Raw genomic sequence first — 14,776 nt, forward strand, 5'->3', positions numbered from 1 at the left:
AAAGTAGTAACACACGTTAGTCACAATGCCCAGCTAATATTTCACAAAATGGTACTCGACGTGGGGCATCAACAAGAAAATGAGGTAAAAAAATCTTCATATCAAAGTTTTAACTAGTTGTGATAGCCCTTATTTGGTGAAGATTGATGTTAGTCGTATTGGTAAAATAAAACTCTTCATATAAAGTATTTAATCTTCACTTTATAATAAGAAAATATATGTAATACCTTTACGTATACGTTTCGCTACACAGTAGCGTCATAAGATAGTTTTGATGGTTAATCTACAACAAAAGTATCTCAAAGTCTTGCGCACATGTACATTCAGTATCAAAACGTTAATAAAAGTACAAATTCAAAATACAGTCAAAACATATTTAGTAGTGGTGATAAATTTACATCTAGCTGAAAGTTAAGGAGAAGGCTCGGGTTTGATTTCTTAATCCCATTTGATTCTAATGTTCCCAATAAATTTAATAAATTACATTAACTACAAGTATGTAATACATCAAAATCATAGTTGTACAAATGATTATGTTCAATTACATATTTTCCGAAATTCGATTTTTCGGGATAGTTATTTATAAAGGCCTTCCTATGATTTTCATTTCTCGCTTCGAAACTTCTGCCTGTTTGTCCCATATACACGCAGTAATAAATTTTCAGAACCACATGTTTTCTTATATACACCTAATTTTTTATGTTTTTCAGTTTTTGATTTATTATTCCTTACTATTTTTTAAAAACTCTTATTTGTTTTAAACGCTATTTCTATATCATATTTTTTGAAAAGTCAAGCAATTTTTCAGAAATTTTACCATAATATGTGATTACATGAAAAACTTTTTTCTCTTTTGACTCTTAAGCAGACGAAGGGTAAACCTTAATAATAGCTAATCTATATTCAGTTTTATCAATTAAGGTATCAATAATGTTTGGATCATAATCATTGTTATAAGCTATCTGTTTTATCTAACCGAGTTCAATATTATAATCTTCCGGTGACATAGGTACAACGAGTAATCTAGTGGAATGCAGCCATTTTGTGAGGGTGTGGATGTAAATAGAATTCGTTTATGGTAATGTCAGTGTGTGACCATCAAAACTATCTGATGAAGCTACTGTGTAGCGAAATGTATACTTAATGGCTTTACATATGTTATGTCACAATAAAGTGAAGATTGAATACTCTATATAGAGACTTTTTTTTACCAGTATGACTATTCATATCAATGGCTTCAACTGGTATGTAATTTTTATTGCTTCCAAATAAAATTCTCAGGGAATCTTTGTTTATCTTTGGTTTCAAGTAATACATTTCGTTGACAGAATAAATGCATTATGTAGGATATATTTCAATATATTTTGACTAACAGGATTATTTTACTTGGCTCAAAGTTTTTATCTATCCCTGTAGCCCATACTATGTACTTCTATTCGATTTTTTATGAGTCGATATTATGGACCACTACATTAGCTCATCAGCATTGGCATACAAGTATATTTATCATCTATGACCCATAGTATGGATATACTCTGATGCATCGTAAAAACGTGTGGGCCACCTTGCTACTACCAACCTGTTACATAAAAAAAAAAAAAAATATAATATTAATTTATCATTTTCTACAAGCGCAAAATATTAAGAAAAGCAATGAAAAATGCTTACCTGCATGAGTACAATAAAAAGAGTGTAAACGCGACAGCAAACGATCAATGGCACTCTCTTTCTCTCTCTTACTTACTCTAACAGGTACTGCCAAAATGCTTTTTTTTTTTTTTTCTTAACATTTTGCGCTTGTCTGAACAAAATTAAAAAATCTGATTGATAGAAAATTTTCCGCCTTACACGCTGGTATTTTTAATTTTTTTGTATACCAAACCGTCACAACATATAAGCAGAAAGAACTTTAAAACAGTATTTTAATATTATGAGACTACTTAAAAATAATTATAACTATTTTATTTTAAAACAGCGGGCTGAATTACATGTAATACAAAAAACGCCTAATTATAGTTCAATTTTCTAATTCAGAAGATTCTCAGTTGGTATCCATAAGTACTAAGAACAGAGAACAGATCGGCGTGCTGCGTAGCACAATCGATTAGGTCCCTGACTACGAATCCGAAGAATGTGGGTTCAATTCTCAGAGTCACTAAAATTTGGAAATTTTCTTTACAGATACATTATAGATAATACATACACACATATTATATATAATGTATTCACATATACTATATGTAGTAAATACACATACACAATATAAAATGTATGTGCACGTATGTATACTATGCTATGTATACAATACATATATGATACTTTTCATATAATGATATATGTGCTCGTACTCATAATCAATACGTACATAAAATAATCATATATATACATGTACACTTCTATACAGCTATATATACGGGTAATACACTTTACAAAAAAAAACACATACCCACTGAACCAAGCGATACTACCCGATCAGAAATCTAATGGGTTAGGCACCTTAGTTAATAGGGTCCCCTCTAGGCTACCTAGTTGATACCCCAACAGGCGCGTCACGGGGCGAATTGGAGGTCCATCGTAGGCTGCTCGAGTAACCTAGCTAAAGCTATTGAAAACATCATATATTTCTGTGTTTGGACCAGATTTATGTAACCATAATTTAATTCTTCCTTATCTGCACGGTTGATAAACTCAACGATACTGCATAGCACAAATGGTAAAGAAGACATACGCTCTTATGATAATTGTATTAAATGTAATTATCTACCTACACAAAAAATACAAAGGGTTAGGTTAATTTTCTTGGCTATCAGGGCACACTAGATATGACCCCATCTGCACCCCGTGACAACGCCATGCTAGGACCATCTGTGATTAATTCGGCAGTCTAGGAAGAGCCTTGGTAGCGCCCCACTAAGCATTCTGATCAGGTAAGTACATTTTATAAATACTAACATTGTATTAGGTACAGAGGTTTGGGAGCAATGATGAAATATCTTCAGCTGCTTGGCACACGCACTTTGTTTTCTCTGACTACGTGTGTATGTGTCTGACTACGCGTGTACGTGTGTATGTATAGGCATTATACTTATATAATCTATAGTTATATCTGCTACATGCGCGAACACTAAAAGAGAAGATGGGGAATCCCCCGACCGTGTTCTTCGATTCCTTTTACTCTCTCATTCGCACTTCTCCTGTAGAGCATTCTATGTATGCAATGAACATCTATAAATTTTTTGTAATGCTTTTTCGTTACGGTCACTACGCATCACTCAGGTTTACTCACCATGCTCACGCGCACCTATAGATGTTTCACATAAAAAAAAGTATTGTTGTCCCTAAGTTGGACTAATATTGTATTTGAAAAGTTAAATTTTTAATTGTAAATCTAAGAATATCACGTGAATAAACAAGCTTTTGCCTATCTTTGATGCTATTATGACATTACCAAAAAATCATTTGTTATTTAAAAAATTACAGTTTTGTGAAAGTAGTTAAAAGCAATTGTACTTACTGTTTTACAATACCTGACAGATGATCTCAACTGATCGTTACGAGATTCAGCTTTTTTTTTTATAGTAAACGACTTTTCTAAAATATAAAAGTAATTTTGTCATTTTAAAAACTAAGACTTCTTAGGTCCACTTATTTTTTAAAGGATAAAAGTAACTTAAATCCTTTGTTTTTGATGATTAACGTTCAAGTGGTCCATAGTATGGCTGGCAGCCAATAATAGGTGTTTTTACCTTGTAAGCTTGTATTAAATAAAAATTCTTGGAAATGTGCTCTTGGAGAATTTAACGTAGCATTATTACGATACAGAATTAAAAGTAATATGATTATACCAATCAAAGGTGATAGTAACTGAAATGAAAAATTATATGTAAAAACATTTTTGATTGAAACATTAATTGTAATTAGGAAATTCTTTGCTGCCTCCAAAAAACAAAATTCATTTCATCATCACCAATGTAAAAATTATTAAGCATGCAGTTTGATAAATTTACTTCTCCGATCAAGCATTAATCTTTACTTGCATAAAATTTTCAAGCTCTGCAAAAAATCAATACATGAAAGTAAACATTGAAACCGTTATCGTACAGTTTATTGTAATTGCATATTTAAAAAAATACATGTACTAGGATACTTTGTCTCTTCATGGTTTATTGTTTACGTAATTATGATTTAGAAATTGAAAACTAACTCTGGACTAGATTTTTCTATTCTTAATAACACCTTAAATTAACTTATGAAGTTATTTAAATCGTGTATTTTCAACAAATCTCGCTGCTTTATAAGTTTTTTTAAGTGCATAAGAAATTTAATATTGAAACTTAAATCACACATGTACATACAAGTACATACATCATAAAATTCTCAAGTGATTTAGGTGGAGCTCACCACAATTATGGTTTTATTAAATGTGAAACATAAGATAACTCAATTTCAGAGTGGTTTTAAAAGGCTACTGATGACAGCCGCCACGTACATTATCATTTTACCAGAATGCAAAAAGTTTCAAATTACCCTACTCAGACAATAGCGAGATAACCCTTGTCATTTCTACTGAATTCTTGTGAAATCGCGCAAAAATTTGTCAAGCAGAACCCTTGAAAGTCGTGTTACTATCTGAGTACACCGTTTGGCATACGCTGCGCCAAGAAGTAAATCGATGCAAAGAAGGCTGGCGTGGAAAGGTCAGACACAACCTCAATATGCACCACCTTAAATATCAAACAAACAAAAATCGCAACAACGTAACCCTTCATAGATCTAGCTCCTCTACCTTTCGAAAATCGTATCGGAAACGGGCCTGCAAAATCAATACTAGTCAGAGCATAGAGTCAAATAGTCTGCAATCGAATTGCTGGCAAAGGCGCTATCTTCTGTTCTACAGGTCTAGTGGCATAATGAGTACAAGTTACACACCTACGATAAATACCCTAGATCAACCTAAGCCCTTGAACTATCCAACAAAATTTATTTCCGTAACTTCTCGTAAGAAAAACGCCACCATGCGTTGTTACCGGATGACAGTGTTTAATCATTTTATGGACAAAGAGTTCTTGACTTGGCAAAACTACTGGATGTCTTTCCCCATTAATCCATCCTCATCGAGAAATAGTGATAAGCGTAACAAGCATGAGGTGGAAGGCAAGACACGATTTTTTCGGAGACCATCTACTTCACGAGAAAAATAACTTCGCTGAACCATTTGAAAAATCGCCACTCGAGCAACCCACCAAGCCAACATACTCATCGAAAGAGCATTCGAAAGATTATGTGTCAGTTCACGAATCTGCAGCCACCTTCAACTCAGCCATGGCAGCAGCAACCTGCAACTCGCTTACCGATTCAAGATCTGTAAGTAGAGAAATGTTACCTTGAAGCAAGGACAGACAACGCCACCAAAGCTCCGAAGAAGCCAACTGAGATGGAGTGACACCTCACGTAGCAAGAACAGCAGGATTTTCAGCCGAAAATGCATGACACCAAGTTACTGATAGAGTTGTCAAAATCTCACTCGCTCTATTCACCACGAAAACCTTCCAACGAGAAGGGTGTTCCTTAAGTCAATCAAGGACTACTCTAGAATGAGACCAAAACCCAATCTCCGAGGGCTAACTCTCCAAATGCCGCATGACGAACTTAGCTAAGCAAACCAGAAGAATAGCATCACAGAGCTTAAATCAAGGGAGAGTGTGTTTTGACAGGATCAACTCAAGACTTTGACATAGTCAAAAGTGAGTGACCATCAGCACTAACACAATCTATTGTAGCCTAATATACTCTCAGAGACGAATTACAAAAGCCATGGAGGCTTCAATCATCGGACACAGAAACTCATAAACGACTCACAAGCAATCCTCATCTCACTCAAAAACGCCAACGAAGCACGAAAATTCAACTAATGAGACCTAAGATCATCAGTAAATTCCTCATCCCACTCCAGCTTTTCCAGCCATAGGTCTTGCATAAGAATCTATGGAACCAAGATCACTGGAGCCAAAAATCCGAGAGGATCGTACAAATGTGTCATTTCCGACAGTACCTGTCTTTTTTATCACTCATTCCAATGACACAGGAAGATCCAATGCAAAGAAAAACTTATCCGCTTGAGGATTTCACTTCAAGCCCAACGGTGAAACCATCTCCTCACTCTCAACCGAAACCTCAGCACTATGAACCTCCTCCAGACCATCAAGCAACTCACGAAAATTCGAAGCCCACTTACTCAACTCCATTCCTGCATCAACTAACAATTCAATCAACTTATTACGTCGAATCAAAGCTTATGATAAAGTATCCACGACGGAAAAGATACCATCAGCACAAACTATCGAGCAAAGAATAGCAGCTGCCTTAGGGTGTGAAGACTCACGCTCCTCACCTAATTGAAGCAACGTAAGAATAGCGAAAAATGAAGCCGAAGCTGTGCCGTAAATAACAGTCAGTAGCTGGTGGTCCTGGATAGATTGCGGCAAGTTCGAACGCCAAAAAGTATGTTGCCATTTGCGATCCTCAGGATGCACGACAGTTTGGTGAAACATGTTAACAACATCCATCGCAAAGACAAATTTATAAAAACGCCTACGAGTACTCAAAGCAGAAATATCAACTTGAAATTTTGGCCCCGATTGTAGAAGATCATTAATTAAGAGAACAACCACTCAAATACTTCTGCAAAATATTAAAGACCACCTTCATATTGCAAGTAATGTCATTCAAAAAACGGCATAGTGAGTCATATAACACAAGCAAAGTCTAACTTGAACTTGACGCGTCACTATCATGAGACTTACGTCTTTATTCTCGTTCATAAATTTATTATAGGCTGCCTAAAGTTTACTAGACTTGAATCTACGTTTCTCAGAACAAAGCAAGCATGCCAAGGAAATCTCACGAGAATTATACAACAAGAACGAAAAGATAAACGAATGATAAAATGACCAGAACCCTCATGAGCCGTCGTATCGCGAAACTATTTCTCACAGTATTTGTCTTTAACCAACGAAACTGGCTTGCACTCCTCAATTTTTCCAAATTTCGATATTAAAGCTTCTTATCTATCAACAACACTAACGTGGTCAGAATAAGCAGACGATGACTGTTGTTACCTGACGAATTGGATATACATCCAAACACGTCACGGAATCCTTGTCATCGATAGTAAATGGTGAGAGTCTCATAGGTAGCTCTTTCTCTCCTGCATGTGGCTTACTGTAGCGTACGAAATGCAAGCGGTGCTGCACAATACTGGCGGTAACCAGTCCTTTCCTAATCCACGTTAACAAAAAAGTTGCATGACATAGCATAAATCAAAGTATTAAAGGTAAAGTTTTAAGTAAATACACACGTTAGTCGCAATCGCCGGCTAACGTGTTACACTGTTCACCAAGACTCAAAACCGATCCCGTCAACACCCACCCGAAGACAGTGAGCTGAGCTACAGGAGCACCAAGTCGTCTATGCCATAGTTTTTCTTGAAGAATTCCAGAATAAATTTCAGCACCAAAAATCGAGTCTATACAATTCAGCAACGAGTATCTTTCGTCTTCTAAATGCAGTTCGACTAAATACAAACTATCCAATATCTTTACAGCCTATGATGGGAGAATACGAGACAACTCGCTCAACATAACAAATTGACATTCAGTGGCAAAATTACAACCAAAACCTGAGAACAATACTGCTATGACCTCACTAGAAGCTTTAGCAAAAATAGTCGAGCCAACTTCCGAGATCGATATCGAAACCTCGCGACTAAGCATTAATAAACATAAGGCTATTCATTTAGGCAAAAGCATACGGTGACCCTTACCTAGGCAATTTAAATATAGCTGCTCTTTTTTACAAAATTTAAAATGTCTCGGTGGTCTCGACTAACAGCTGTAGCTGGCTGAGCTGGTACGCATTACGAACAACGTGCTTCAAGAAGAGCCAGTCGCTGATAAATTATGCTACGCCATAGTCGCACTCGCTCTATTATTGTACACACACATTGTTATTAAATTATCAGTGAATACCAACAATTTGTGTTGATTAAGGTAAAAGCTACTGAGTAGTAATATAAGTTGTAAATAGCTAGATAATAAGTATTTTTGTATTACAGTATTTCACTGCAACAGCATTTGTTGGTTTTTTACACCTTACTCCAATCCACTGTCTTTATTGAGTCTCTACGTTAGGGACCTATAAATCAACACAAATTATGGGTGATTTAAAGGCAAAATTTCAGATTCAAGATTCTTTGTATTAGAAGCTGCAACCTCCAAAACTACGGTGGTTAAGGTCAAGACAATACAACTAGTCGATCAACAAGAAGTCTATGAACTCCCGGCCAACCAACAAACAATAAATCATCACAAAAAACTTTTTGAACATGCAGTGGTGAAAGGAGTCGCCAAAAGTCTCAAAGAACGTAATAAATTTCGAAATGTGATTATCACACTAACAAAGGAAGGGCTTAGCGACGAGTATCTGGACGAGGAAGGTAATGTTATTTTTAACGAGTATTATTTGGAGGTCGTCACAGATATTATCTACCCACCACCCTTCCCACCACTAAATTCTTCTCCCGAAAAATAAGCGTATTCACTGGCAAAAAATATGGTCGTAGAAAAGTTTAATAGGAAAAATTTTAACGCGGACGCTTGGCTGAAAATTTTTGTAGACGAATGCACACGCCTTAATATACGCGAGAATCAATACTCTGAAATCTTGAGATTATTTTTAGAAGGTAGTGCACTTGAATGGCACGCGATATTTTTAAAAACACATTCTTTAACTTACGAATGAGAATTTTGGAATAATTCTTTCATAGAAACGTTTAATCAAAAATCATGGTCTGAAATTGAATATGCGTACGTGTATAAATATTTACATGGAGCATTCTTTGAATTTGCACTAAAAAAACGAAATCTATTAATCAATGCAGATCCTGATTTAACAATAAATTCTCATATAAATTTGATTGTAATTGCTCCAAATTACGTTGGATTAAAACTCAATGGTAAAATAGAAACAGTGAAAAATTTAATGGCTAGTTTGGAAAGAATAGAGCCTATGATAAATAAGCTTAAAAATTTAGTTGTAGAGGACGGTAAACAAGAACAAAGCAAGCCAAACGAAAAGCAGGAAAATGATAAATAACCTTGCAAGTATTGTAAAAGTATAGGCTACCTAAACTGGTATCATTCGAAAAATTTATGTCGAACAAAATTTAGACAAAATATATATAAAAAAATAAAAACCACGCATAATACTAAACTAGAAAATTTAATCCCTTCTACTGAAGAGGCAAAAAACTAATTGTGACCCCACTAATAAAAATAAAAATCTACATTAATAATAACTCAGCTACTGCGATTTATGACTCAAGGGCGAATGTGTCGTTAATTAATTATAATTTTTGTGAGAGTTTTAACGTAGAAAAAAATATAAATGGGGGTAATATGAAAACATTATCTGGGATTTTGAAATCGGATGGTATAGTCTCGGTAGAAATGAAAATTTTTTACATCAAGAAAAATTTATAATTCTTTATAATAAAAAGCGAATTATTTAGAAATAAAGCATTACTAGGATTAGATAGTATTAAAGAATTTAAGTTATGTCAAAACAAACATTTAAATATAAGCCAAAATGGTAAAAAATCAAAAATAAATCTAATAAAAAACACATCAATCTTAAATTTCAATATATTTAAAGAAATTGATCCTCTCATCAAAATAAAAAATAAATACAACAAAGTATTAGCAAAAAGACAATTTGATGTGGGTACGGTAAAAAATTTTGAAGCTACAGTAAAACTCATGGAAAATAAGTACATATTATTCTGGTTGTTGAAGAGGTTACGAAAAATCATCTGTGTGCGAATGGCAAATAAACACCAGTGTTATCTAAGCAAAAAAGACAACAGGCAAATTTTTTCTTATTTCTTGGAGGGGATGTAGATAGCGACCCCGCTTAAATATTGCAAGGGCATCTTTTTATACTATACAGTTGTTAAGGCACGGCTTTCAACAGAACGCCTTGAACTCACCACCTTCCTTCATCTCTTACTACCCCCAGCAAAAAAAGATCCTTTGTTTGTATACATAACATCTTCTCTTAAGATACTTAATTTGTTTCTGAAATGTATATATTTATTGCATAGATCATGCCAAGTATTGTCTACTGTCTCTAAAGCTTTTTTCAGAGTTACCAAAGCCTTATCTCAAAATATGAAATCGACTCAACGTTAATTTTTGTACAGATCTGAATTCGAAAAAATACAATGATAAGTGGAAAATTTCTATGACTGATCATTCCCTTTGGATGTAGTACTGACATCATGATAGTCTAGGCCATTAAAATATTTTCTGATGATACAAAGTAATAAAATTAATGTCTTAAAAAAAAAGTTTCTCCTGATTGTTTACTATTTTTTACATAAATTTCATGATCATTTCCACATATATTTTTTAAAACAATTTTTCGTTCGTCATGTAGCTGAGAATAATTTAAATTCAACGATGTTTACGGAATACATCTTCCTTTGTCTTATAACTGCTTCATAATCTAACTTTTTTTGTTTCGGTAAATTAAATACTAAACATGATTCGTGTTACAGTTTAAGAATTCAACTAATCTTTAGAAAAATAAGGCTCTCGTCATAATCAACAAAATCTTCAGTAAAATACTTTTTCCGCCTTCTAACTTCAAAATAAAACCTTTGCTGCTTGAAGTTGGATTGGAAAAATAGTGTATGAAACTCATTCGAAAAAGCTTTTTTACGAACCTCGTTACCACATGCCTCACCTTCGGCTCATGCCGTAACCCTTTTGGTTCGTAAGTCCAAGTCTTTTGCAAACTTGTAAGTAATATACTGTTTACATTTATTCCAAATTTTATCGCTTTTTATACTTTCTGATTTTAATAAAGAAACCTTTTTAGCAGCTTTCCCATGTATTAAGGAAAACTCCGTTCAATTTATCTGTCATTATAACCGTATGAAAATTAAACGAATCTTCCGCATCGCCTCTCCACGGCCCTTTAACTGCTCCACTACTGTGGCCATATAATTTTTTTATCCCTCCACCACCTCCTGCGTACTTTTTGTACAAACATAACCATATAATAATCAACTCCTTGTGCTTTCTACGCAATAACTGCTTCGTTATGCGAGAGGGTATTTTTATAGAGCTTTTAATAAAAAAATTCATTGTTAAAAAACACTTTATAAATAATGTTGAAAAAGTAGCACATTTACGGCAGTATTACCTAATTTGTAAGAGATGTGAAAGAAATTCTACAAGAAAAGATTAATTAAAAAAACATTTTACTTGTCAAATGTAAATTAAAGATTGTTAAAGCTTTGAAAAACTTATCAGCCATTTAAGTAGTTATTTACATAAAATTTTCTTGTTCATGTTAGAATAACTATGAAAAGGTTTCTAACAAAAGATGTTACAACAATGTAATAGAGATGTAATAAAAATTTTAACAAAAACGATTTTAACAGAAAATTATAAAAATAAAAATTTATTTTGTAAAAAGTAGATCATTTACTGCACTTAAATGGTACTTTTAACTGTATACAGTTATATGATTATCCTTAATTAAAGTTTATTCTTATTTTACTTTTAATCGTTATATTGTTCATATTCATGCTCCAACAAAAGTAGTTTTCCATATCTACTCAGGTTGACTCGGCAAAGATTTCGAGGGTCAATCTGTATTGATTTAAAAACCACTACCATTAAAAAATTACCACTGGCAAGAGTAGCAATTCAGGAACTAACTACAAATCAAAACTCTGAAAAATGTTTCAAGTCGATCTGAAAGAGATTTAATGTAACCTCTAATATAACTAACAATACCTTAACTGACAGAGAATTGCGCCGTAGCCAATGGGCTATCGCTTGGTCATATTTTGTATGTAATGCATGCAACGAATTAGATAAATTTTAAAAAATGTATAAACTTACAAAACAGTATAAACGGTACTAAAATAGCTTTAAATTTTAAAGTGTTACCTTGCAGCAAAAAGGGCATGTTTGATATTGGAATAATGTTAGTTTTAATCCTGTAGTATCCAGCGGCGAAATTATCTGGAAACAAACATTTTTAGTAAATACGATAAAAAATTATTGTACTATTGAAATATTTGTAATGATTGTTAAGATATAACCACTATTATAATTTGAATTCTAGCAAAATGTCAAATTGATTTAGAAGTATATCTAAATTGTAAGATCTTATATTCAAATGAAAATATTGGCAGGCAGTATGATTCAAGGTTCTTTGAAAGCCTACACGCAGAAGGCGATTTAAACAAGGAATTTCACCTTCAGATTGCATAAGATCAAGTATGGTTATACAAATAGTATAGGGGGAAGAAATATTCAGATATTCTACTTTCGTCGCTTATAAATATCCGTACCATGAACGCTAATATGCAGTCTGTTCTCTATTTTTCCTCCCTATCACACAACCTCTTAGAAAATATTTCATGGGGTAGAAAACCAGACGAGAGAATCACGTTGTTACGACAATAAATAAGATAACAATTATACACTACATGTAATACTCAAGGCACACAAAATACAAGGGTGTGATTCAAGCACCAAAATACAAAAATCATACTTTAGATCTTAAGAGTCCTGATTATCTCTTTATTTATTTAGGCAGACAAATAGACACACACCACCGATAATTTACAACCATTACAATACTGATTGAGACCGTTTTAATTATGAAAAGATTGTAGGTTGCCCAGAGAACGTAAACCATATCACTGTGTTCCACATTAACAACCAAAACTATTAAATTAGTATTTTCAAAGCAAAAACTATATTTTTTGTAGTGTTGGATTACCTTACAGGATGGTACTTGGTAATTCAGATACAAATACTAAATTAATCCAATTGAAAATTTCATTCCTATTCATTAAGATTAGCTTATTAAAAAAAGTTTATCAATCCATATGAAATAACACATAGTCATTTTTCAGAAACTATATCGTGTATACATCTGAGGTGTGGTATGCGTGTCATGTGCTAAAAAACGCTAATCATATGTAGATTTATGACACAAAAGTGGATAAATATTTGAGTTTTCTCATCAAAAATAATATCCAGGTGTTTTAACCTACAAGAAAAGATGTCGAGACCACACTTTACTCCCTGAAGTGAACCTAGACATCGACTTTAACATAAATAAATGTACCTAAACATTCAGTTCAACAGCCATCTTACTAATATATAAAGAAAAGTCACTAAAACTGTTAAAATCGCTAACAGTGAAAACTACAGAACCGTGTGACGTACAGTATCTAGAACCTTTGTAAGTTCGCGCCCAAGACTCACCTCTCACGGCGCATGAGCGGCGGATACAGAGTATGATGATCACCTTTCGGCGGCGGGCCAGAGCGTTATCAGCTCTCCCACTCCCTCTCTCCGATTAGCCTCCGAACCTAACGCCACGCACGCGACTGCTCTCGCCTTGAGACTCTAATAAACGAACATATACTTTCTTCCACGTGTATTCAATCCCCTTACACCCCGAAACTCCACAATTCCCACGTAACAGGAGGTTGTAGATAACCCGACCCCCAATTTTTGGCGCTCGACGTGTGGCGAGTTGTGTACGACAAAGTAATAGAAAATTTTTTTTGGTTTTCTTTCGTCGTCGGGAAGCACCCACAGTGCAGTGTAAGTGGAAATAAAAAGAACTATCGTGAAAAGAAAAGTGAAATAAAAAAAAAAAAGAATTTAAAGAAGAAACAGTGAATAATAACAAGAAAAGAAAAAAAAATACAGTGTTATGAAGACACACGCGGCGAGACACGTGAGAAACGGGCAGGTGTCAAGTACCAGCGTGGGCGCTCAGCAGCCATCCAGGAGGCCGGCACCGTCAGGAAATAAAACAAGGGAGAGCCAAAACACGAAACTACATCACATCACGCACCCTCTGGTAGCAATATTTTTCTTTGGACACTTTGTTTACGGACACGGAAATGCTTTGGATCATACTGCTTACAATACTGTCCAGGTAGATAAAATTTATATAAAGGGTAAATAATATTACTGCTGGGCGATAAGTTTTATCAAATTGGCCCATAACAAACAAATACAACCAAACAAAAAAAAAGGAACACAAAAAAAATAACCAAGCGAATAAAACAAAATGCAGTCGGGAAAAATTGATAATGTTGTAGGTGGAGCGGTGGGGCGGTGGACCGCTTAGCAGACGCGGAGGTCGTAACAGACGACAGTTTATGGTTACAATTTTGCCACGATCCCGAGGCGGTCAAAGAGTTAGAAAAGTCGAACAAAAAAACAAAAGACTTAATTGGAAAAATTTTTAAGGGCATGAAGACGGTCGTACTAAGAGATAAAAAAAAAGAGGGCCCTAAGCAAATAATTGAAGAAAACGAAGCCTCAGAATTATATATAGAGCCCCTGCGTAGTGATGATAGAGGAGAGGAAGGGGATGAGTCAGATATGGGGCCCGCTAGGAATCAGCTTGGCAATTGGAGAAGGGAGACAGAATTGCCCCAGAGATGGCCAGAAAGGGAGGGGGGAGAAAATGAAAGAGAATTCCACAATAGAGATAGAAGAAAAGCTAGACCGATGCGGGAGTTCGAAAATTTTAAAAGTAACCAGGAGAGGTGGGAGCAAACAACAGGTGGATCTACACACAGATCGCCGCATCACCGGGAGTATGAAAGGAATATAAATTACTCAATTAAAGAATTGAGCACAATAATCCCAACAATACCAATATTTAC

General features: G+C 34.5%; 1 protein-coding gene across 1 annotated transcript in view; it reads right to left on the reverse strand.

Annotated features, from left to right (window-relative positions):
• Su(P) (prostaglandin E synthase Su(P)) overlaps window positions 1-14,776 on the reverse strand; it is a 263,963-nt gene that overhangs the window by 144,804 nt on the left and 104,383 nt on the right. Inside the window, exon 2 of the mRNA XM_014350910.2 lies at window positions 12,021-12,095. Coding sequence (XP_014206396.2) covers window positions 12,021-12,095 — 75 coding nt within the window. The remainder of the gene's footprint in view (window positions 1-12,020; window positions 12,096-14,776) is intronic.

Source organism: Copidosoma floridanum, unplaced genomic scaffold (genome assembly GCF_036245765.1).
Source record: "Copidosoma floridanum isolate Cflo_tuat_1 unplaced genomic scaffold, Cflo_Japanese_pri ptg000006l, whole genome shotgun sequence".
In the NCBI taxonomy this organism is placed as follows: domain Eukaryota; kingdom Metazoa; phylum Arthropoda; class Insecta; order Hymenoptera; family Encyrtidae; genus Copidosoma; species Copidosoma floridanum.